At 42.7% G+C, this 23,623-nt stretch overlaps 1 protein-coding gene across 2 annotated transcripts in view; it reads left to right on the top strand.

The window, feature by feature from the left end:
• The window catches only part of CDC42 (cell division cycle 42), a 38,535-nt gene extending 25,129 nt beyond the window's left edge, over nt 1-13,406 (top strand). The window contains exons 4-6 of one of the 2 annotated variants that reach the window (XM_034753105.1): nt 3,280-3,389; nt 3,504-3,701; nt 11,949-13,406. In XM_034753105.1, the coding sequence (XP_034608996.1) occupies nt 3,280-3,389; nt 3,504-3,701; nt 11,949-12,038 (398 nt within the window). In that variant the 3' untranslated portion in view covers nt 12,039-13,406. Of the gene's footprint in view, nt 1-3,279; nt 3,390-3,503; nt 3,702-10,416; nt 10,598-11,948 lie in introns of those variants that run through there. The other variant, XM_034753106.1, reaches the window with a different exon arrangement.
• The last annotated feature ends 10,217 nt before the right edge of the window (nt 13,407-23,623 follow it).

The raw sequence follows: 23,623 nt of genomic DNA, 5'->3' as shown, positions 1-23,623 counted from the left end.
TTTAATTAATATATTTTCAAAGTCCTATCTGCATTAGAGTTCTAAAATGTTAGCTGTCACATTTAAAAAACAAAACTCATCTTGGTCTAGGTAAACCCTGAGATGAGTGAAAGATATTTGAACAAAAACCTTTATTAGACAGCTGGGAGTGTTGAATCTTGAATTGAGGGTTCTTTTCAAAATGTTAGCCATTGAAGTTAAATAAGAGTCGTTAAAACTTCTTTAAAATCCTGACTAAAATTCCTTCCTATTCGTTGCATAACTTTCATTCTTGAGTCCATGTGGTACAGTAATTTTACTAGTTTTTCCAGTAGCCTGTCTTCTGGCCTAGATAGAACCCGAATTTGTAAGGTCAAAAATTTGCTTGTGTTTAGGCATCAACCTGTCGTGCTGCCTTTATCTGTCATAAAGAAGTAAAATCGGCAGGATACATGCCCAATGTTTGAATTATTCATTAAACGTGACCTTCAAAGAAAGAAATGGGTGTCTGCCTGTTTTTTGCTGGAGCATAAAGGCTAGAAAGCTTTATATTTTAAAACGTGTGGTTTTTTTACCTCAGTTTCTATGTATGGTCTCCACTGAAATGCTCTAGGGTGACTGGACAATCGGTGATATTGTATACGGGAGTGACTAAAAATTCCATCCTTCTTGCTCAACTTTCAAACTGTTTAAAACTCTGGGTTTTGTTAGCCCCTGTAATTCCAATGCCTAAAGAATTCTTGATCTGGAAAAAAGGGTCAATACTGAGGTGTCAAAATTTGCAGATGTTACAAAATTACTCAAGACAGTGAAGTCCAAATCAGACAGTGAAGAGTTACAAAGAGATCTCACTAAACTGGGTGATTGAATTTCATCTTCCATTTTGTTACCCAATGTTGTGGAGGCCAAAAGTATAACTGGGTTCAAAAAAGAATAGGTCCATCAATGGCTATTAGCCAAGATCATCAGGGATGCAACCCCATCCTCTGGGTGTCCCAAGCCTCTGATTGTCAGAAGCTGGGAGTGGATAACAGGGGATGGATCACTCAATGGCCTGTTTTGTTCATTCCCTCTGAAGCGCCTGGCATTGGACACTGTTGAAAGACAGGATACTGAGCGAGATGAGTCATTGGTCTGACCCAGTAGGGGCATTTTTATGTCATTATGAGGTGAATGAGCGTGAAGATACTTGATGCTATCCAAGACCATGCTTGTCCCAAAGAGATTAGTCTATCTAAAAGACAATGAGCAAATAGGAACAAAACACACACATAGCAAAGCCAAACTAACTCTTCCCAGTTCTGTTGTTTGTGAACCTACAATTTCAGCACAGTATGTAGTAGATTTGTTGATTAATCCTTAACTATGTAGCACAAACAGTGTAGATGGGAGCAATGAGAAGTAGTTCCAAAAATACACAATGATTCAGATTAAAATAGTAGGGACATTAATGACCTTTTCAGTTAAGTTACTGTATTGCTAGAAACACTGAAGGAAAATGAGGACTGCTCTTATTTAGATCAGTTTATGGGAAAGGTTTGTTGATGCCATTAATGCTCTACAAATTGTAAAATATTTATAGCAAGTCTTTGACTGCATGTCATGAGGAGTTGTTAATGAGAGAGACTGGAGCTGTTTACCAGCTCAACTCTAAGCTAGGTCAGTTGTACAGAAAATAGTTAACATCAAACAGCAGTTATTTGTCCATGTTGCAAAACCCAGTATAACTGATGTCCTTGTTAAATCTCAGTAATTCAATATTGAATGGGCCTTGGAGACCACTTTTTTTGCCACGAGAGGCAGTTCCATATTAGAACTGATTTGCTGAGGATGCATTAATAGTTAAAGCACAGACGAGCAGCAGTCTAGAGATAAACAGGTGACTTTGCTTTCTAAATCTGTGAATCCAGTACCTTTCAACACTTAACTGTTTCTTAAAACACTTCTTTAAATCTGCACAACACTTTCAAAAGACGAGCCTAGGAGCTTAAATTTGTAATTTTGCTAGACACTAAAAGTAATGATTTTAATAAAGACACTGGATTTATAGCTTATTACAGCAATCTGTAACCCATTAAACCCCCCTTTTTGTCCTGTGACTAAAGGGGTGTTAACAGGCTACCTCACCTTAAATGTTCCCTTAGTTTAGCATAGGTAGTTAGAACATATTCTGTCTGTTCAACCTTGTATTTAGCTGTGAAACTCTGAGCACCTTTCCCAGTCCTGAGGAAGAGCTCTGTGTAGCTTGGAAACTTGTCTCTCTCACCAGCAGAAGTTGGTCCAATAAAAGATCTTCCCTCACCCACCTTGTCTTTCTAAAAAGAAAAAGCAGAGATGTTGATCACTTAGGATTAAGTACCAAACTATTGAGTTGGGCAAAATCTAACTGTGCCCTGCAGAGAGGGAGGAACCATCTCATAGCCTTGTGGCATCCCTTTAGATCACATCATCCAGGGCCCTCCTTGAGTCCTCTTAAGGCATTTAAGGTAGTGCTGTCATAGGATTTGGATCCTTCATAATCCAAACTACTCCCCCTTAAATCTGTAGTTTCTGTAACAACACTATTATCAAATAGTCTCCATCTCTGCTTCGCTTTTATCTTTAATTGATAAGGCCTTTATTCTGTAATCTGCATCTGATATTAAAACATTTTCTCACCACTCTGACTTCATTTTTGTATCATTTCTGTAACTTCATTTTTTACTTAGGCTTTTTACACGGGAGCAATGTGCGTTGGTGACACAAGGCTTTTTAATGAACAAAGATGGCTTCCAGCATGCTGCTATCAAATTTTAAGCACTTCTTGTGTGTGGACTCTGCTGTAGCTAGAATTTGCAGAACTGTACAATCAAGAGTAAAGTATTCTGGAGTTTGAAATACTTATGATTTGAAACTTAGTTGTATATGGGGATTCTCTGATTCTTTTTTGTAAATGTTGTGCTTGCATCACTCCAAGGGCAGAGTTAAGGTAGTTTTAATGTTATTTCCTTTTGAGTGTGGTGGTGATGCGCTGTGTTGAACTGGGTGTGAAGATTATGCTGTCTATAAATTGTTGATTTTGGTGCCATGTAACATATTTGACATAACTAGATTTCTGCTCTGTTATGTGGGAGTGGGCGGTGGTATTCTCTAATGGGTAAGGTTAAGCAAAATGTCTTTTTATTGGAATACATATTGGATATGCAACTCTTCACCAATACATCCTAGAAACATTTGTAATCTGACTAAAAAAGAATCTTTCTCTAGGACAGACTTCTGAAGGTTCCCCTTCTAATGCTGCTGTTTTTCTTTTTTTTCTAGGACAGGAAGATTATGACAGATTACGACCCCTCAGCTATCCACAGACAGATGTGTTTCTGGTTTGTTTTTCAGTGGTCTCTCCCTCTTCATTTGAAAATGTGAAAGAAAAGGTTTGTCAGACATCTTTCTTCCCAAAGCTGGAGCTGTAGCAATGTTTTAGGCAATGTCATTTGAAATTGTCTCAGGAGCTTGAATAGTAACAATACGTTCTTTGTCCCCTTTAGTGGGTACCTGAAATTACTCACCATTGTCCAAAAACCCCTTTCCTGCTTGTTGGGACCCAAATTGATCTCAGAGATGACCCCTCAACAATTGAGAAGCTTGCCAAGAACAAGCAGAAGCCCATAACTCCAGAGACTGCTGAAAAACTGGCCCGGGACCTGAAGGCTGTCAAATATGTAGAGTGTTCTGCACTTACACAGGTGAGAATCGTCCACTACACATCTTTCATGGTTATGTTCACTACTCATTTTTTTTCCTCCTTCACAGCTGTGGAGTACAGCTAAATAGGGCAGTTAAAAGGTGAGAGTGCTCTTTCTGCTGGTATGGATGCAAAATGGCTGAGCAGAAAGGAAGTTTCTGAGGAATGAGGGATTAGAAGTGTCATGAAGAAAATCCGAGCATGGCGAGTAAGCACAGTCTAACTAGAGAGGGATCTCATGCCTGGGTTTGTTCTGTGTTGGAGGAACTGCAGTGTAGTGTTAATTATTTAAAGAGTACATTTAAATAGGAAGCTGTGATCTGGACGGTCTGTGTGTTAAGACACAGGGTGAAGTTTATCACTGGGGAAAACAGAGACTTTGCCAAGGTCAGTTTTATTCCCTTTAAAGAAGGTTAAATTAACACACTCCTTTCCCCCAACCCCCCTAAGTCTAATGACCTAACAGTAGTCTTGAAAGTCTTTCCCTTTTTGTGCAGCCTATGGTGAGCTGCGTTTCTTATGTCTGCCTCCCACCAGAAGCCTAATGTGATGCCAACTAACCATGAAATGGCAACTCTAAGACATTATCCCATCCACAGAAATGGAGATAAACAGTGGCAGCTATTTATAAAAAAAATAAACTCCAACTTGTTTAACTTTAAAGCCAGTGGTGATTTAAGGCCAACAAAATTGAAAATCCTGTGGAGGTCCTAGAGAGTAATTGGCTTCTTTAGATAATTACATATACCCTAGTAATTTAAACTCCTGGCATGCTTGCTCTTAATCACATAATTATGTTAAAATATTATTAATCTGACTTGAATCCACAGATAGCTGAAAACTGAGAGTTGGCTTCTTATGTCCCTGCCTTACATGCATGGGGAACTGTAGAAAGATATGAGATACAAAATGTCATGCATTGTCTTGGCCCAGTATCTGGAGTATGAAGCCTTACCTCAGTTTCCTGTATTCTGTAAATCTTGCCTTAACCCCAATTTGTTATTCGTAGATTCCAAGGCGAGAAGGGAACATTATGATCATCTAATCCGACCTCCTGTATAACGCAAGTCATAAACACCCCTAAAATAATTCCTAGAGCAGATCTTTGAGGAAAACAACCAATCCCTTTATTTAAAAATTCAGTGCTGGAGAATCCACCTTGACTCTTTGTAAATTGTTCCAATGTTTTTAATTACCCTCATTGGAAAAAATTAAGCCTTAATTGTCTAGCTTCAACTTCCAGCCTTTGGATCATGTTATACCTTTTTCTGCTAGATTGAAGAGCCCGTTATTAAACATTTGTGTCCTGTAAGCAAGGCACCCCTTCACCTTCTCTTTGTTTAGCTAAGTAGATAGACTCAGAGCTCAATCACTGTCAGGCATGTTTTCTAATCCTTTAATCATTTTCGTGGCACTTGTCTGAACTCTCTCTAATTTACCAACATCCTCCTTGAATTGTAGGCACCAAAACTGGGCACTGTATTCCAGCAGTGGTTGCTTCAGTGCCAAATACAGAGGTAAAATAATCTCTGTGCTCCTACTCAAGGTTCCCCAATTTATGCATCCGAGGATCACGTTAGCTCTTGGCCACAATGTCATATTGGCAGTTCCATGTTCAGCTGATTATTCACCACAATCCCCAGAGTCACTGTTTCCCAGGAAGATTTAAAGCAAGGTTTTCTGCTTGCTGATTTTAAATTGATTTAAATCTGTGATTTGAATCATTCCATCCTGTTTACAACTGTCCACATGCTGTTAACCAGGTTCTTGTGCATTCTTGATGAACAGTGTGTCCGGGGACTTTTTGTTACCCATGGCAGTGAAATTAGAGGCAACTCCCCCCGGTAATCCATGGCATGGACTTCAATTCTTTTACTTACATTTTGCAGGCTTCGAGCAAATGCAAGATAAAATCATTTTGTTTTAAATTACATGCAGCACTGACAGTTGTTGGAGTAAGAACTCAGTCAGTCAGTATCAGAAATTCAACATCCATCAATTTTGTTACTTCCAGGTATTGAAATAGAAACTACATACTCAAAACTTCTCAGGAGGAGAAATTTCCATATTTCCTGGGGCTCTTTCCTGCTTTCCATATATTCTAGAAATGGTAGTTCAATTTGTAAGAAGCTAATTCTGTCTCAGACAATCTGGAAGCTTTTTTCCTCAGGGGCTCCATCCTCTTCCAAAATTCTACTAATGCACATCTTGAAGCTCTCTGAAGATGACAGCAAACAAGTCTTTACTTGGGAGACCCAAATGCATGCACAGTGGATCCATTGGTAATCTTACTGCTATCCAATATGAGGTTTAAAATTCGTGACCAGTATGAACCAGTGTTGGCTAATCATAGAATCTCAGGGTTGGAAGGGATCTCAGGAGGTCATCTAGTCCAACCCCCTGCTCAAAGCAGGACCAATCCCCAACTAAATCATCTCAGCCAGGGCTTTGTCAAGCCTGACCTTAAAACCCTCTAAGGAAGGAGATTCCGCCACCTCCCTAGGTAACCCATTCCAGCGCTTCACCACCATCCTAGTGAAAAAGTTTTTCCTAATAGCCAACCTAAACCTCCCCCACTGCAACTTGAGACCATTACTCCTTGTTCTGTCATCTGGTATGATTGAGAACAGTCTAGATCCATAGAGCACTGGCCTGGAAGATCTGAGTTTCTATTCCTGGCTCCGTCAGTGGCCTGCTGGGTGACCGTGAGCAAGTCTCCCCTCCCCCCCCCCGTTAAAATAAGGATAATGCGATTGACCTCTTGTAAAGCACTTTGAGATCCACGGATGAGAAGCGCTATGTAAGAGCGAGATGGTGGTATTGTGTTGTGACATTCCCATCAATGGATAAAGATGCCTTTCATGCCTCACCTCTTGTGTCCATGGATTGCTGCTCTTCTACTATCTACTCCTGTAATATTAAATAGAGTAGTTAGTATTTTTTCCCAGGGCTTTGAGAAAAGGGGATGGATAAATATCTCTTAAATGTAACTACTCCCCTGTGTACTAATACCTTGTTCACCAAAATTACTGTTGGTGGTTAGCTGGAGTAAACAAACTGTTTGCTTATGGTCTTTTGTGTGACCCAAATACACTTTTGTTGTGCATCTCTAAATTTGCCCAAGAATTCTTAATGGAATAAATTGTAGATTCACCAATTTTTTCTTCTCTTCTCCATCTTTTTAATTCCCCGTTCCTTTCAATTTGCCCAGCCCCATCTCTCTTCCCTGTTCTTTTTAATTTGCTACTTACTGTATCTTTTTTTTGTTCTGTTTTTTCTTTAACTAAATCAGCCACAGCCAAAAATTTACACACCTGAAGCCTGCAGAGGGAAACTAAAGTTCCTAGTTAGCTTCCACATGCTGATCTATTGTATGTAAGCTAAATGCAGAAGGAACCTGACTTTCCCTGAGTAGGATTAGTCTCTCATTCCTTCCTTCAAAGGAAACTCATCAAATCTGGCATCAGGGAAATGGACTAGAATTGTATCATCCTTGTTGGTTTCCCTTTGCAATGGATTCTATATGTAAAGTGCTTCTCCACTGCGGGCAGTGTGTCATGGCTAGTGACAGACAAATGATTGGGAAACCTGGTGGAGTTGCTTCCATGTGGCAGACAGACAATGCTTGATGGATGGGATTTACTCTTTTGAGGGGAAAAACAAGTTTCAAGCTCCAGTATTTCCATCAAAATAATAGTTAATCATAGGCAGATAAGTTCTGGGACCTTATGAAGATATAAACATGCACCTATCTGGTATATACCTTGTGTTGGCTGGATGAGTACAGCATTGGAAATTCTGTAGCAGAGTTTGTCATATAGGAGATACAGGGTCAATTCATGGATGTTTCTCCAGATTTGAGAGGAAGGGTAATCTTGTGGTTAACACTGTTCCTAGCTCTGCTAATAGACTCCCTTTGGTAAATCAGTGCCTCAATCTATCTGTAAAAAGTGTGTAATACTTCCCTACGTCATGAGAGGGTTGTGAGCTGCTCGGATACTACAGTTCTATGTTGCTGAAAAACCTATAATTTTTTTTAAAGCGTGTCTTTAAAAAGTAGGTGTTAGTGTCTATGAAGAGGCTACTTAACCTGCTTTTGGTCTGTTGTCTCCTCAGTATATCACTTTTGCAGCCTAATCTTTAAATTGTCCTAGATTTATTGAGCACTGAAAGGCTCAATTTACCCTAGACCATGGAGAGGTTTGGGGGGGATGGGGATTTTTTTTTTAAAACTGGTCTCCTTCCTCTCTCCCTGCTAAGTGAGACTTCAGCATTAACTGACCATTTTGACACATCCATATTCAGCCTGAGTCATGTTTTGAATACGGATTTCAAGCACGACTCTTAATGGACTACCTTTTTTCTCCATGTCAAAGACCCCTTGATTTGAAATCTATTTTCAAAATAGTTCTGTATCTGCCCTGGTGACGTTAGTCATTTTCCTTTCAATTTTTTTTCTCTCTCCTCTGGTGCTTTTGAAAGATCCACAGAAACAAAAGGAGAAACACACTTCCTTTCTAGAAGAAATGAAAATGATTTTACACACAATGTTTGACATATTTATGAAATATAGAGGAGAAACATTCTTTTTCCAGTTATATTTCAGTTGTAACAATCTTAGGTGTTACCTGTAACAATAATAGGCTTAAAAATTTTCAGCTAGAGGTGATTTTTTTCCCCAAAAGGCGACTGTCTCCTTTAATGGATTCTAAGGTCTTTCTCTGCTAGATTGAAGAGCCCATTATTACATATTTGTTCCCCAGGTAGGTACTTACAGACAATCAAGTCACCCCTTAACCTTCTCTTTGCTAAGCTAACTAGATTGAGCTCCTTGAGTCTATCATAGTAAGGCATATTTTTCTAATCCTTTAATCATTTTTGTGGCTCTTCTCTGCACCCTCTTTATCAATGTCTTTCTTAGACTGTGGGCACCAGAACTGGACAAAACATTCTACCAGCAATGACAAATAAAATAAAATAACCTCTCTACTCCTACTCAAGATACCCCTGTTCATGCATCCCAGGGTTGCATTAGCTCTTTTGGACACAGTCAGACTGGGAGTTTATGTTGGGCTGATTATCCACCACAACACCCACATTTTTTTCAGAGTTACTGCTGCCCAAGATACTCACAGGATAGGAGACTATGGCCTATATTCTTTTTTTCTAGATGCATACACCTGCATTTTGCTTGTGCCCCTTTTATGAAGTGATTCATATCACTCTGAATCAGTGACCAGTCCCCTTCATTATTTACTGCTTCCCCAGTTTTTGTCCTCTGCAAGCTCTAAAGCACAACTAGATATATTCCCATATACACACGTCTAAAAACATATACTAAAGCGTTTCCTAAAACCAGTATTCAAACCTGAATGCTTTTCCCAATCAAATCAGTGGGGGAGAAACGCTTTTCATCTTGGGTGATTGAATTTCCTCCCTATGCACAGATGGTAGTCTCTGAGGAATGAGTTTTACCTTTTGTTTTCCTTTGTTTCTTACTTTGTGAACCTCTTTCTCTGAATTTCTGCAGGTCACACTCATGACAGTAAAGTTAGGCAAGTCCAATTAGTATAAACTAAGCAAGGGTTCTCTTCTGGTGCCCACATGTAACTTCTTAGAATTGTATGGCAGAGAGAATATATTGTAGAATTCCTGTTTCTGTAGAGCTAATGCAGTGGTTCTCAAACTGTGGGTCAGGAGCCCATTTTAATGGGATCGCCAGGGCCAGCATTAGACTTGCTGGGACCCAGGGCTGAAGCCCAAGGAGCCCCCCCTCCTCTCATGGCAGTGGGGATTGGGCTTGCGGTGCAATGAAGTTTGAGAACCGCTGAGCTCTAATGCATGCTTTGTGCTCGGGTGTAACCCTTGCAGACTTTTTAAAGCTTTTGACTGCTTGCTTGATGTTGGATTCCATAGTGTCAAAGAAGCATTCCAATTCTAACACTATTTTTCTGTCTCCCTGTAACTTGAGTGGTTATAATACTTGCTTTAGTAACAGTATAGCTGACTAACTGGAATATACCATTTCTATAGTTGGCTCTCTAAATGTCAAAATAATAGCACTGATGAGGCATTGCCTTGTGTTAAATGACTGAGCCCTTACATTAGAAGAGTGGTTTACCAGGCACAAGTCCTGCTTCCATCCCAGCGTGAACATGCCCAGCAGTCTGTGCTATAAATCTTCAGTTATTCAGGGGCTGAATTCACATAGCAATCCAGTAATTTGAAGGTACCACTTAAAACTAACTGCACCTGCAATAAGTGGGGAACATCAGCACAAGTTTGAAACGCCACATACCTAAAATGCTAACGTATCTAATGTGGATAGGAAAGATATGTATGTACCTGACCTTCCATCACAGCCACATGGGACAAGCTACTTTTGTATCACATTTGTTTGTATGTAAAACTCATTGGAAATGTTCAGTCTAATAGTTCAGATAGGTGGCAGTGAAGATTCTGTTAAGATTCCAGTGTTCTCGCTAACCTCTGCTATGTTTGTCCTTATGGGTGTACACGTCTGTCTTGTTAGTTTGATCTCCTGATCATCTAAATGGTGAATTATTTTCTCCAGGATCTACTTTGTTACAACAAAGTAAATCTGCTTGCTGCTTCTGTGAATTCAGCCCAACTTATCCTGAATGCTCTTTATCTGCTTGTTTTTCTCTAATCCTCTAACCTGGCTGCTGTTTTTTCTCCTCCCCTCTGTCTTGTAGAGAGGTCTGAAGAATGTGTTTGATGAGGCTATCCTAGCTGCCCTCGAGCCTCCGGAAACTCAGCCCAAAAGGAAGTGCTGTATATTCTAAACTGTTTTCTCCTTCCCCTCTTGCTGCTGCTTCTTCTGTCCCACTACTGTAGAAACTTGATTAAAAATGAATAAAACCATCCTGATTGAAAGCTTCCGTGTCTCTGCTTAACATCTTAGAGCAACCTCTGTATTAGCTTTTGGACTGAAAACAACATATACAGTTCCTTAGTAAAACATTTGTGACTGTGGAACATGAACTGGACTCCTTTAACTCTCTGCTGCTTGGGTTGCCAGATGTGGATAGCTTTACAATTTAGGTTATTGGGGAAAGGGCCTGGGTGTGTCATTTTAAAAACAGAACAAAAAAAAACCCTAATCAAGAAGGAATAAAGATATGTTTTATCTTCCTGAGCTCCAACTGGAAAAAATGCACACTTCATTTTCTACTTGAGTCTCTTGTTAACTGTATTTGCATGATAAACATACATGAAAGTGACCTGCAAGTAATGGTGTAATGTGAAGGATTTTCTGGTTCTCCTTTGTGCAGTGAGACTTTCTGTTGCTATTGCTTTGGTTGTCTGTGCTGTAGTGGAGTATTTGTCAGTCCTCGGGGGAAGGAAATATCCATGTATCTGCTACTGCTTTACAAAGCTGTTAAATTCTTGCTTTCACTAACTCCAGTAGACCGCTACATTTTAAAAACTGATTCTTAAAGCTTGTTAATGTAACATGTAAAGTTTGCCTTTTAATTTCTCGCTTCTGATTTTTGTCTTAGGGGAAAAACTTCAATTGTAGTTACCTTAAATTTTGGAATTAAAAATTGCAGTTGTTTGTATAAATGACTGATGAAGCTTTATTTCTGTTTGCATTCACTGGCTTCAATTTAACATTTATACAATGTTATAGTACCCATTTTGTAATTCTCCCATTTGAATTCTGGTATGGATACCATGCACAGCTTCTGAATTCTATCTGGCTGCTGCTAAACATTTGGTGTGGGGAACAGAAGCTTGATTGAAATATACCAGACTGCGATCCATCTTTGCATGCTTGCCTCCTGTATAACACAGGTGTCATTGCAACATGTTCTGGAATCATTACTATTCTGTATTCCAGAGCCAGCTGTTTCATCTGAATGCAGTACTTTCTGCTTTGTCATTAGCATGTGAAATTCGTTACCCGCAAACTAATCATAAAACCGCCATTGATTGAGGCAATTACTTCTGTATTTGTTTTGCTTCTTATGAAATACACTGGTTTGCAGAAAATGGTTTCAAAGGACTACTGTACTATTCTGAATATCAGATACTCTTCTAAAGAACTGCTCAGTACAGCAACACAATTTGGACAAAGCCAAGTTAAGCAAAATGACTTTCTGGAAATTGTAGATCTCAATACTTTATTCACCATTATTGGGGTTTAATTCTGCCTTGGTTTTATTTGTTTTTTATAACAACCCAGAAAATGAGACCGCCCCTTTCTCTCTTTGCCCCTTTTCAGAAAGGCCTAAAGAATGTATTTGACGAGGCGATATTGGCTGCCCTGGAGCCTCCGGAGCCGAAGAAGAGTCGCAGGTGTGTGCTGCTATGAGCGTCCCTCCACAGCCCCTCTGCAAAGCTGATGTTTGATGTCATACTAAAAGCAATGTTTAAATCAAACTAAAGATACAAATTTTAAATTTGTTTTTGCAATAATGACAAATGCCCTGCACTCCCATCTCCCCCACACTCTCCCTGTGTGAGTTGAGAATGTTAGTGTTCATTCCCAGTGCCCTTCCCAATTCAGTTAAAGACTAGTTAATTTTGAGTAATTATGTATTATCAGAAAATACTGATCAGTACTAGTTTTTTATTTTGTTTACTGTTTCTAATTTTTGTTTAAGATCCAGGCATGCTTGTGATGACTTTCTCTGTAACAGACTAATTCTGGGCTGTGTTACTGAAATCTTGTCCCAAGCTGGCAAGACTCTGTTTCATTGACCTTCTGGGGCTATATTCTGTAATCAGCAGGCAGCCTGGGTATGAGCATGTTTCTGACTCAGTTTTGAGGACTGAAATTAAGATGTCCCCAGCTGGTGCTCCTTCTCTAAAAGTTGCCTTGTTATCTCTCCCCCTCACTTTCCTCTGAGCAGGTCAGAAATTCCTACCCTGTCCTTTTAAGTTATGAAACCATTAAAACGGGAGGTGAATTCTTCCTTTCTCTGTGGATGCACCATCAACTTGTATTTAAGAAAATTAGTTTATTGGCAGTGGAGGTGAGGAATGGGTCATTTTTTTTTCCTCAAATGACATTACAGGCTTTCATCAAATGTGAAGAAATAACTGCACATTTTTAAGCACACTCAACTTATAGTTGGTTTTTAACAAGAAAAAATAAATAAAACCCCAAACCACATACTCCTCTCAATCACTGAACTGCTTGGTACGGGCAGGCTTACAAATTACCAGCGTGGTGTTGCTAAGACACTTCTAAAGAGCCTGGGATGTATTAAGGTGAGTTGGGGAAGTGGTGCTGGTGGGTGCGTATCCTACAGAACAGTTCAGCATCCTTTTAGGAGGGGTGGAAAAATAGACCTGCTTCAGTAGGAAAGAACTGCAGGGGAGGGATGTCTAGTGTTTGGTGTGGCACCATAGGGACCAGTTAAGGGGATCCCCTTTATCTACATTGTGCGTGTAAGTAACCCTAAAGCCTGTAAGATGGGTTCCGTCTAATAAGGATCATGTATGAGATCTTTAGACTCCAGTGTTAATAGGGATTTTCCCAAAACTATATTTTGGCTTGCAGATTCAAATTTTTTTAATACATGGGGAATTCTTTCAGTCTTCCCAAATTCCTAATTCTTGTAGACTCATTAATGTTGAACCAATGCTTTTTCATGTCTAAGTTCTTTGTATATGCATTCTTTTCAGATGTATTAAACATAAAATATCTTCACAAGCCCGCCTAAGGGTAATTTTTCCCCCTGACTCTCATTATGATTCTTTAAGGACTTGCAAACACAGCCAATTTCCCCCCTTTGAGCCCTGCTCTGCAGTTGTGAGTAGCTTTCATTCCATTCTTTACACCTAGTTCCAAATATTATCCCTCCCATGCTGTCCTCCCTTGTTAATGGTCTCATTTCTATCAAGCTTACTGTAATGCTCACAAAGTAATCCTTCCACATCAGAAAATTACTGCCATAACATCAGGGTCTGTAAAGAGATGCATACTGTTCTCTTAAATTTAGGGCTGTTGAGATTTTACCATTTAATATTTCACATGTTCCAAAATCTTTTGTAAATGAAAAGATGACATCTTTAGATCACTTTTTCTGGCGTGAGATGCGATGCTATTACAGAAACTCCATGTTGCTTTCTGTTTGTGCATAGATCTCAGGAAACCAAATATTGTGATGTTCCCCTCGCCAAACATATGTTTTGGTTTTGTTAGCAGTTTCTCTCAACTGTGGAGATCAATGAAGTCTTGCAGTGGAAGCATTATTTTGTATTAATGATTAAAACACGTTCCAAAGAGCTTTGTTGAAGATTACTTTTGTTTGAAGAAGTTGAATAGAATTGTACAACAACCTACGTAACAACACTTAAAACCCCGGTGGCTTCCAACTTTTAAGCTTTGCTGTTGGTGTTGCCACTCAGCACTGCTTTTGCAGAATTCAACTTCTCTGATTGCGTAGGAAGGCTGTGCTTCAAGGTAAGTTTGTCAATGCTGTTGAAATACTGGCCTTGACATCCAACAAAGGTTGGGGGCTGCAGGTTTCTGACAGCCTATGGCAGGGACAAACAGGGATTTGTATTTCCCATGCTGTTCCTCGGACTCCGGAGCTGACCGTGCTCCTGCACAACATGCCAGTTTCGCTGTTGGATTTAGATCACAGAGCTTGCTTGGTTAAAGGCAGGCACTAAAGCAGCAGTGCCCAAACTTTTCCTGTTGTGCTCCCCTTCCCAGTAATGGAAGCTGTCTGCACAGCCAAGGCGTCCTCATCAGAGAAGCTTGGGCTGGAGGCAGAGCTGGGGGGGCAGAACTGGGGACGGGGGAGGAGGTGGGGCTGGGCTGAGGGCAGAGTGCAGCTGTGGCTGGGGTCGGAGCAGGGCTGGGTGGCACTCCCTCCCTGCCCTGTGGGTGTTGGCTTCTGCCCTGCCGGACACTCACAAAATGTTCCTCTGCGCCCCGCTGGGGACTGCGCCCCACAGTTTGCGGACCACTGCACTAAAGTGACGTACTGAAACAAAGCCTGAAATGGAGGAGACCCATCAATTTCCATTGTTCTTCCTGAAGTAGCCGTTTTACTCTCTAAAGCTGTTGCTCTGGCTCATAAGCGTTTCCTTTTTCACCTGTGTACATCCTCATGGAGGAGCTGTGTATGCAGCTAGTTGGCTGGCTGGTCTCATCGTGTACCTCCTCCCTCTCAAAAAGGGATATGCCAGTCTTCTACCCAACCCCAGCAACTTAGCTAGTAAGAAAGGCCTGCAGTCAGAATTGGCTGAGTGCCTAACCTCTCTGGATTCATGGAGAAACTTGTGGGTTTTCAATGGACTGTCTTGACTTAGTTGCTGGGTAGGATGAATTATCTAAATTGCAAAACTAGCTTACAAACCTTGTGCAGAGGGCCTCTTTCCCCCTGCCCCTCTCCCCAGTAGCTGTAGCAACATCTAATACATACCTCTAAGCATATTCCTGTTTTAGAAGGGGATGAGCTCTTGAATAATGTGGCTTTGATAACATAGCTACTACCTCTTTCTATTACTTAGCTGCAGTGGTGTGCTGCCTTGCCTTGTCACCCGGTTGTGCTACAGGTGCTTCTCTAACTACATTCGGCACTACATTAAAAAGATGCTTGGACCATCTTCCCTTCCTCTGGCAGAGGAAGGGGAAAAAATTGTTTTGCTTAAATGTAATGACCAGTTTTCTCTTTTGGAACCCATCTGTCCTAAAAATCTACAAGGCTACTGCTAGCAGCTGGCTCCCACACCCAAAAAGTCTTTATACAAGTTGAATGTAGTGTAGTAATCTGTGGACTCTGTTTGTCAGGCTCAAAGTGGTAGTAGGTGAGCTTAATAGAAGCATGTTTACTACATCATGTTGCCTCATTGGCTTAGATTTTAAATAGGAGAACAAATAGCTAGATCCCTAGCCCCTCTCTCTCTCTCTCTCTGACAACAAATATCCTCCTATATGAGTGGTTTGTCATTGGTAAAGTGGCAGGAGAGTAATTTTGTGGGAGCACTTTATTAAAACACTACTTTTATATTGCTCCCTCACCTATCTTATCTTTCTCATGTTCTGGGACCAGCATGGCTATACCAATACTGCAGATGCTATAATATAAATTTTAATTATTACTCCAGTGCTGTGAATAGTTCCCACTTCTCAACAGTATTTTCTCTGTTTAGGTCGACCCTAAAAATCTGGTGCCAGCACTAGTTCAGCTTTCCTCACTTTAGCAATATCAGGTGCTCAAATGTAGATAGGCCTCCCATCGTTTTTATACATATCAACTAGACCTGCTCTGAGCAAGGTTAGCTTCCGCTAGCCAGGTAGCCTGCCTGCATTTCCCCTGGGCGCTAATATCAGCAGAGCTGAACTGCTATGAGAAATGGTGGAAAATTTTGGAAACTTCTGTGGGTGGAAAGGTCTCTAACAGGCAATTTGGTGGTTGCAATGGAAAATCTTTAACCTAAGTATTAGGGCTAGAAGCAGAATTTTTGGCTTAATGAAAGCTCCGATTCTGCAAAAATTGATATAGTACCAGAGAAGTGTCATGCTGCACATCCCTCAGCATGGTGCTCCACAGTATTGGGAGTTGTAATCCTCTTTTAAAGAGGAGGCCAAGCCAAGCAACAGAAAAGTGCTTGATTGGCCATATATCTTCTAACTAGTAAAACCAAGCCACTTCGGGAAGAAATTCCCTAGCAGGTTTACTTGTACTAACTTCATCCTTGTGGTAGAATAGCACATGTATCCAAAGCTTTTTATTCTGAAAATGGTATCTCTAAGTCCTAAGCAGCAATGTGCTAACTTTTTTTGGTAGCGGGTACCCAGAGCAATGCTCATACTATCTCCCTGCTGTAGATTTCTCTGGTAGGCTGCTTATTATTTAGAGATTTTTCCCTACAGCTTTACAAAGCTGTGTCCCAACTAACTCTGGGTCTGGAACACAGCTGCAGTTAAAGTGGAGAAAGGCTTTTAGTGGCTAGGCTGTGGAGTTACTCTCTAAACCTAAGCTACTTCTAATCCTTGCCTAGTTGCAGGGAGTTGGCTCCAAATTCGCCGTACCTTCCAGCTTTGTGTCTTGGTCATTTTTTTGCAAAGATTTTTTGGTAAGAGTGAGGATCAGAGGTGAAAGTAAGCTGGTATGGCCCGGTACGGCGTGTCGGCAAGAGCCAGTACGCTCGGCTGGTGATTTAAAGGGCCAGGGGCTCCAGCCCCTGTGGGGAGCCCCACTGCCAGAGCCCTGGGGTAGCAGTGGCAGGGCTCCCATGGTGATTTAAAGGACCCTGAGCTCCGCTGTGGTAGCAGTGGGAGCCCCGGGGCTCCCAGCCGCCTCTGCAGCTGGGAGCTCCGGGGGTGATTTAAAGGCCCTGGTGCTTCCAGTCAGAGCCCCGGGGCCTTTAAATCTTGATTTAAAGGGCCTGTGGAATTTAAAGGCCACGACTCTTTTGGTTGAGGCCACGCCCCCTGCTCAGGACTCCGGAGTACCGGTAAGTCCTTTAAGTTACTTTCACCCCTGATGAGGATGGAACAGGACCCTGTGTATATGCAACTGTGGGCTAGAGCAGGGCATGTAAGACAGTTTTGGCATCATAGTATGGCACATTTTGAGTGTTTTCTGAATCTGTTGTGAAGTAACTAGAGAGAGCCACCTGGTGTAATCTCCAGGCTCAGTTACAGCTTCTGTCAAGGAATGAAGTCCTAAGCAGTGGAAAAAAGCTCCATTTTGTACAAAAGGCAGCAGCCTTTCTTGGCAAATGAAGATTTGTTGTGAACCACATCACCCTGATGCTTTGCAGGGTTTCCCTATTGAATAGAGTCCAGATCACTATCTGCTCTGATCGTCAAAGCCTTCAGTGCAGTTGGCCCTAGCACTCTGACGGCTGTATTCCACTGTAACAACGAAACCTGTGACCAGTGCAGAGGAGGCTTATGAGTGCTGGAGCCAGAATTTTCGCTGGAGCTGGACTTAGACTATGACTCTCTGGACCTAGACTGTGACCTGGACAGAGGGACCACAGGCCTTACCCTACTCAGAACTCAGCTCTTCCACTTACAACTCCCATCTTTTTCTTTAATAAAAAAAAAAAAAAAAAAAAAAAGGGGGGGGGGGGGCGACAGGCAGGAAACTACTTATTTCTTCTACAGTCTGGAAATAAGGGGAGAGATGCACTTTCTGTTTTTTAAATGCACGAGGAGCTCACAGATATTATGGTGATTAGGAGAATAGATCTATCTAGGTAGGTAGGTGTTGCACCAGTTATCTTCATCGTTCCATGCTATGTCCCCTAGCATATCCAGTAGTGGAATCCAACTAAAGCCAGTTGGCAATTTTACCTATCTCGGCAGTAACATCTCCAATGATGAATCTCTTGGAAAAAAAATCACGAACAGGATACAGAAAGCTTCTCAGTCATTAGGAAAGCTACATAGCAAAGTCCTGAAATCCCACAACATAAAGCTTTGTTTTTTTGAGAGGGTTATCATGCTTTTATGCTCACATCTCTCCTCTATGGCTGTGTGACCTGGACACCATACAAATGGCATATCAAACAGCTAGAGGCATTCCATAACCGCACTGTGCGTGCCATTATGGGAATCTGCTGGCAGGACAAAATTACCAACCTGGAGGTTCTCCAAAGGTCAAATGCCATAAGCATCAAGGCCATGCTGATAAAAGCCCAATTTTGCTGGGTTAGACACATCATTAGGATGCCTGAACATTGACTCCCCAGAAAAATGTTGTATGGAGAATTGGCACAAGGACATCGGAATCAAGGCTGCCCCAGAAAACGCTAGAAGGACAGCATCAAGAACAGCACACGCTTTGGTGCAATAAAACCAGTTCTCGAGAAGGCTGCGTTAAATAGATCAGCCTGACAACACCCAGCACTCAGAGCTTTCCAAACCTTTGAAGAGGACAGAAATAATCGATTGTTAGCTGCAAGGGAAAGAAAAGCGTCATACTACTGCTATAGTTATCAAGACTCTTACCAATGACTTTGTCTGCCTGATCTTCTCATGAGCATGTGCGTCACACTTTGGACTTCAGAGTCACTCCAGAATCCACAAAAAGAGAGAGCATGAAAACATCATAGTCGAACTGATGGCCTACGCATCATAATCAGGTAGATACAGTTGTTGACTCACTTGTGGTGTTTCTAACCTTTTTAAAGCAAATATGGCACAGGGGAAACTGCAGTCCAAACTTCAAATGAAGCTTGTGTCATTAGGAGAGATGATCTTGAAGAAAAGAAAGAAAAGAAAGAAATGCCATGGAAGTTGCTTCTCCCCCATAATATTTACACTAACGTGGCAAGTGTAGTGGGTGAAATTCTCTGGCCTTCATTAGGCAGGAGCCCCGAATTGATCACTCTGTGAATCTATTGATGTACTACACATGCTGCTTATTTGCTACTTTTAATTTTGTATGTTGAAACAAACAATCCTTGAATACTTCTCCAAGGGCACCTGGTTCCAGTGTAGTACACCCTTTCCTGCACGAGGGCCAAACATACGATGGAAAAATTTCAAGGGGCTACAATATCCTGGGGCAGGTTCTCAGTCTAGTTCTGCTCAGTCAGCACAAGGGAAGCAGAAATCACATGGAATTTCCCTGTTGGGGATTCCCTAGTATCTCCACAGCTGACCCAATTAGCCTATTTGCTTCTCTTTCTTCAGCTCCTGCTTCAGGGGGCATTGGGAGTGGTGGTGAATGGTCCCTACAAGCTGCTCTATCCTGAGCTGGGGCAGAGAATTAGGGGCCATAGCTATGGTTCCTCAAATAGTGTCCCTGTGGCTGCTCGACTTCAGGTGCACATGCGCTCTAGATGTCTTTTGATTAGTGTTTTTCGTTAGTGGTGCTGTTTTGCCTGTGCATGCACTCTACACAGCACCAAGGCTATAGAGGGCTGCGCAGGCAAACCAGAGTCAGTTCCTTCGCAACCACCTTGGCCTAAGACAACTGTAGCATGTCCGCTACCAGCATGCCTCCTCTTATTAGAATAATTTCCTTTTTATCTTAGTAGTAGTTTAGTTTTTAGTTTTAGAGGCATGCCTCTTTCTTTTCCTCTCTTCTCCCATCCCGGAGAGTTGCCTCTTCGGGAGGATATGCTCAGCTCCCTGGGCTTCAAACATTGCCTCGCTTGCCAGGAGGCAATGGCCACTCCAAGTGCATCCGCTGCCTTGGAAAATCACACAAATCTATGGCTAGGAAGAACCAAGAGATCAAACGGAGGTATCTGATGGTGGAGTGCTCTCTTTGCCCTGTGGCAGAGCGAGGTCAGGATTCCCCTCTACATCGGTCTCTGGACAGATCTAGCGCCCCTTTGACCTCAGCCCAAGAAGCTGAGGTCACTCTCCCAAGAAGGGGAAGGTCTCAGAGACCTCTGACGGCCCCAGGAAAAGGGGGTCTGACTCACCTTGTAAGGAGTCTGCTCCAAAGAGGCCTTGTCTCCTACTAAGTCAGCAGTCTGGGAATAATTGACTTCTAGATCCAGTACTGTGGAGGCTGCAGGTTCCTCCATTGTGGTCAGGGCCAGAAAACCAAGAAGGTTAAAGAGTAAACACTGCTCCGAGCGAGCCTTGATATCGACCAGGCACAACAGGAATGACGAGGAGAAACACTCATACAGACACTGATGAAAGATGCATCTTATCTCTGACAGGCCTACTGGTGCCGAAATAATGTAAACATCTTACTCCAGCACCTTCATCAGAGCATTCTGAACCCTCAGTATTGTCAGCTTCCAGAGACAATTGCATCAGTGCTGTCACCCCATTCGGTATTGCAGGGATTTTGATTCATTAAGGACCTAGCCATAGAAGAGGAACTGCAGTCTCTGCTGATCCTGGGCACCAAGGTTTCCACGGTACCAAGACTAGTTCAGTTGCTGGACTCCCATTTATCACTGACACTTGATTCACCACTTTTTTTAGTTGGAACTCCTCCATTGCTCTGAGGAAGAGCTGAATGAAGGGGACTTTCATTCAGTCCATTCAGCCTTGTCAATCTTAGTATAGCGTTTCCCTCACCTACTCATATAGGAACCCTTTCTATGTGGACAATGGAGACAAGGAAGAGTCCAGAGCAAGACATCACAACCCTGGGTGCCACCATTGCTCCTCTATGGACTCCTCCAGTGGTCAAACTGGGGCCACGGGGCTGCTTACCATCAGCAGTTTTTTCAGGCTCCAAACCCAGCCCACTGGGATGAGACTCAAACTCTGCCACCTCAGACCATTCCCAAGCAGGGGGAGACATTTGAGGAACAGGTTAGGGTAGATGAGGAGGCTATCTACTGCTATCTCATCATCACCTGATGAAGCAGTGATGCTCCCTCTACCCTCTATGGCTGATGACTTTAAGTGTTTCCAAGACCTCATCAAGCACGTGGCAGACTCCCTTCAGATACTACTCAAGGAGCCACAACATAATTTATTGGATATTCTCCAATCAGTTACCTCATCTAGAGTTACCCTTCTGATTAACAAGGTGATCATGGAACCTGACTGGATTGTTTTGCAGACCTCAGCACCCAACACCACCAACTTGCAAGAGGTCTGATAAGCTATACTATGTTTCCACCAGGGACTCTGAATTCCCATCCCTCTCCTAATTCCCTGCTGGTGGAGGTTAGTAAATAATTGGAAGAAGCCGCATCAAGCCAAGGTAACCCCATATGACAAGGACCAGAAGCATCTTGATCATTTTGGACAGAAGTCCTATTCATCGGCAGCCCTACAATTTTGGATCACTAATTACCAGGCACTTATGTCCAAATACAAATAAATGCACTGAACTTTGCATAGTTGATATAATTATCATCTTCCTCTGGAACAAAGAGAGCGTTCCAAACTCTCATTGTGGAAGGACAATTATTAGCGCAGACATCCCTCCAAGCGTTCGTAGATGCTGCAGAGGCTGCGGCCTGTTCCATCTCTGTGGCACCAATCATGGCTTCAGCAGTCCAGCTTCCCAAGAGAGGGCCAGAGTATGGTGGAGGATCTTCAATTTGACGGGCTCAAGTTATTGGTAGAGAACACGGATGAGTCCCTCCATACTCTAAAAGACTTGAGCCACGCTGCGGTCACTAGGATTCTATACCCCTCTGAGCAAGAGGAGGTTTAGTAGATTGCACACTGCCCAAAGATCCCACCCAATACATTTCTCTGGGTGGATCCTTTCTTTACTGGTATTTTTTTCAGGGATAAAGTTTTCCTACAACCACATCCCAAATTCCTTACTAATGTATCGTCTGAGTTTCATTTGTACCAGACTATACACTTAACATTTCCCCCCAACTCTCAACCACATAATTTGGGTCAGGAATCTTTCTTCCTTGCATTAGATGTTAGAAGAGCTTTGGCTTTCTATCTCAGTAGGACCAACCCATTCTGGAAATCTGGACTATTTATCTCCTTTGCGGACGGGCTGTCTTATCGCTTGCTATAAGATTGACAATATTCAACCTTCTGCTAGGGTTCTGGCCCACTCTGTACTAGATCAGTTTACATATATGCCTTTAAGGACGTTCCAGTGCCTGAAATCTGCAGGGTTTCCTCCCAATATGATGCTCCCCCCCCCCCCATGCCTCTAGATCTGACGCGGCACTGGGAAGTGCAGTTCTGTCGGCTGTACCAGACTCTGTTCTGACGCTCCCTCCTCCTGGGGATACTGTTCAGCAGTAATGGTAGAGAAGGAACTGAGGGTGGTTTGCCTGTGCAACCTCGGTGCAAGGCAAAAGGGTATGTAGGGTGCATGCAGAGGCTGAATGGACACTGCTAAAAAAAATATTTACCCATCAAGGGCACATGCGCACCTGAAGTGGAGCACCCCTGGGGACACACCTCAAAGAGTTCCAGTTACTGCACAGGGTGAGTAACCTTTCCTTCTCAGCTCCCCCCGTGGCTGGGAGGGAGGGGGCTATCCTGTGTTAGGGGGTTCCCTAGATTTAGATGGAGCCAACTGAGCTCCAGTTCTTCTCTTGGGCTACTGCAGCTGGGCAGGGAAGCAGGCACTGGAACAGCCAGAGGGCTGCTCTCCTCCAATCCAGGGGCCCAGTGGGGGTGCTGCTGAGCACTGGGCAGAGGCAGCAGCAGTGTGGGAGGCTCCCAGCTCGTATTAGCGGTGGCCCTGGGGCTGCAGGAAAGGGGGGGCCCCCACCTCCCCGGTGCTGATTTGGACACTTCCACTTAGAAGTTACAGGGGACAGCTCAGGGACGTGCTTTCACACATTTGATCCTTACTACTGTTGTGCTGAGGGTCACAACTGCTGCTTCCCCTGGCGTGTTTTGGGCCCTCCTGCTTTAGTGTTAGGAGTTGTTCTCCTGGAATGAGGGTAGATAAAAGCCACCATGACTTGGGGTCAGTTAGCCTACAGAACTTGAGCTAGGAAAATATAAGCGAACTTCCTAGTGTCCCTTTGGGAAAGCGCCCACCCTTAGTCACCGCTTCCTCTGTGGTGCACACTGTACTCTGCGGGGTGTGGCTTTTGTCAAAACATGGGCAGAGTATTGTGTAGGAAAAACAAGGACATTGACTGCTGACCATCCAGAAGAGAGCTATGTGGTGCTATGCATCATAGAATATCAGGGTTGGAAGTGACTTCAGGAGGTCATCTAGTCCAACCCCCTGGTCAAAGCAGGACCAACCCCGAGAAAGATTTTTACCCCAGATCCCTAAATAGCCCCCGCAAGGATTGAACTCACAACCCTGGGTTTAGCAGGCCACTGCTCAAGCCACTGAGCTATCCCTCCCTCCAGCGTCACTCCAGCACAGCTGAGAAGAGAGCGCATAAACTGTTGGGAATCTTTTAAGTCTTCTGGGTGTGGTAAAAAAAAATTGCACCACAATTGAGAACAGTGTTGGAGGAATAGCTCGTGTGCCTGCTGTTGCTATACAAAGTGTGCTACCCAGCCCCATCATCTCTTCAGCTGGGAGGATTGGACGCAGTGGTCCAAAAGCT

The sequence above is a fragment of the Trachemys scripta genome, chromosome 19, assembly GCF_013100865.1.
Source record: "Trachemys scripta elegans isolate TJP31775 chromosome 19, CAS_Tse_1.0, whole genome shotgun sequence".
NCBI classification, from domain to species: Eukaryota; Metazoa; Chordata; order Testudines; family Emydidae; genus Trachemys; species Trachemys scripta.
This window is presented reverse-complemented; position numbering and strand designations above follow the sequence as displayed.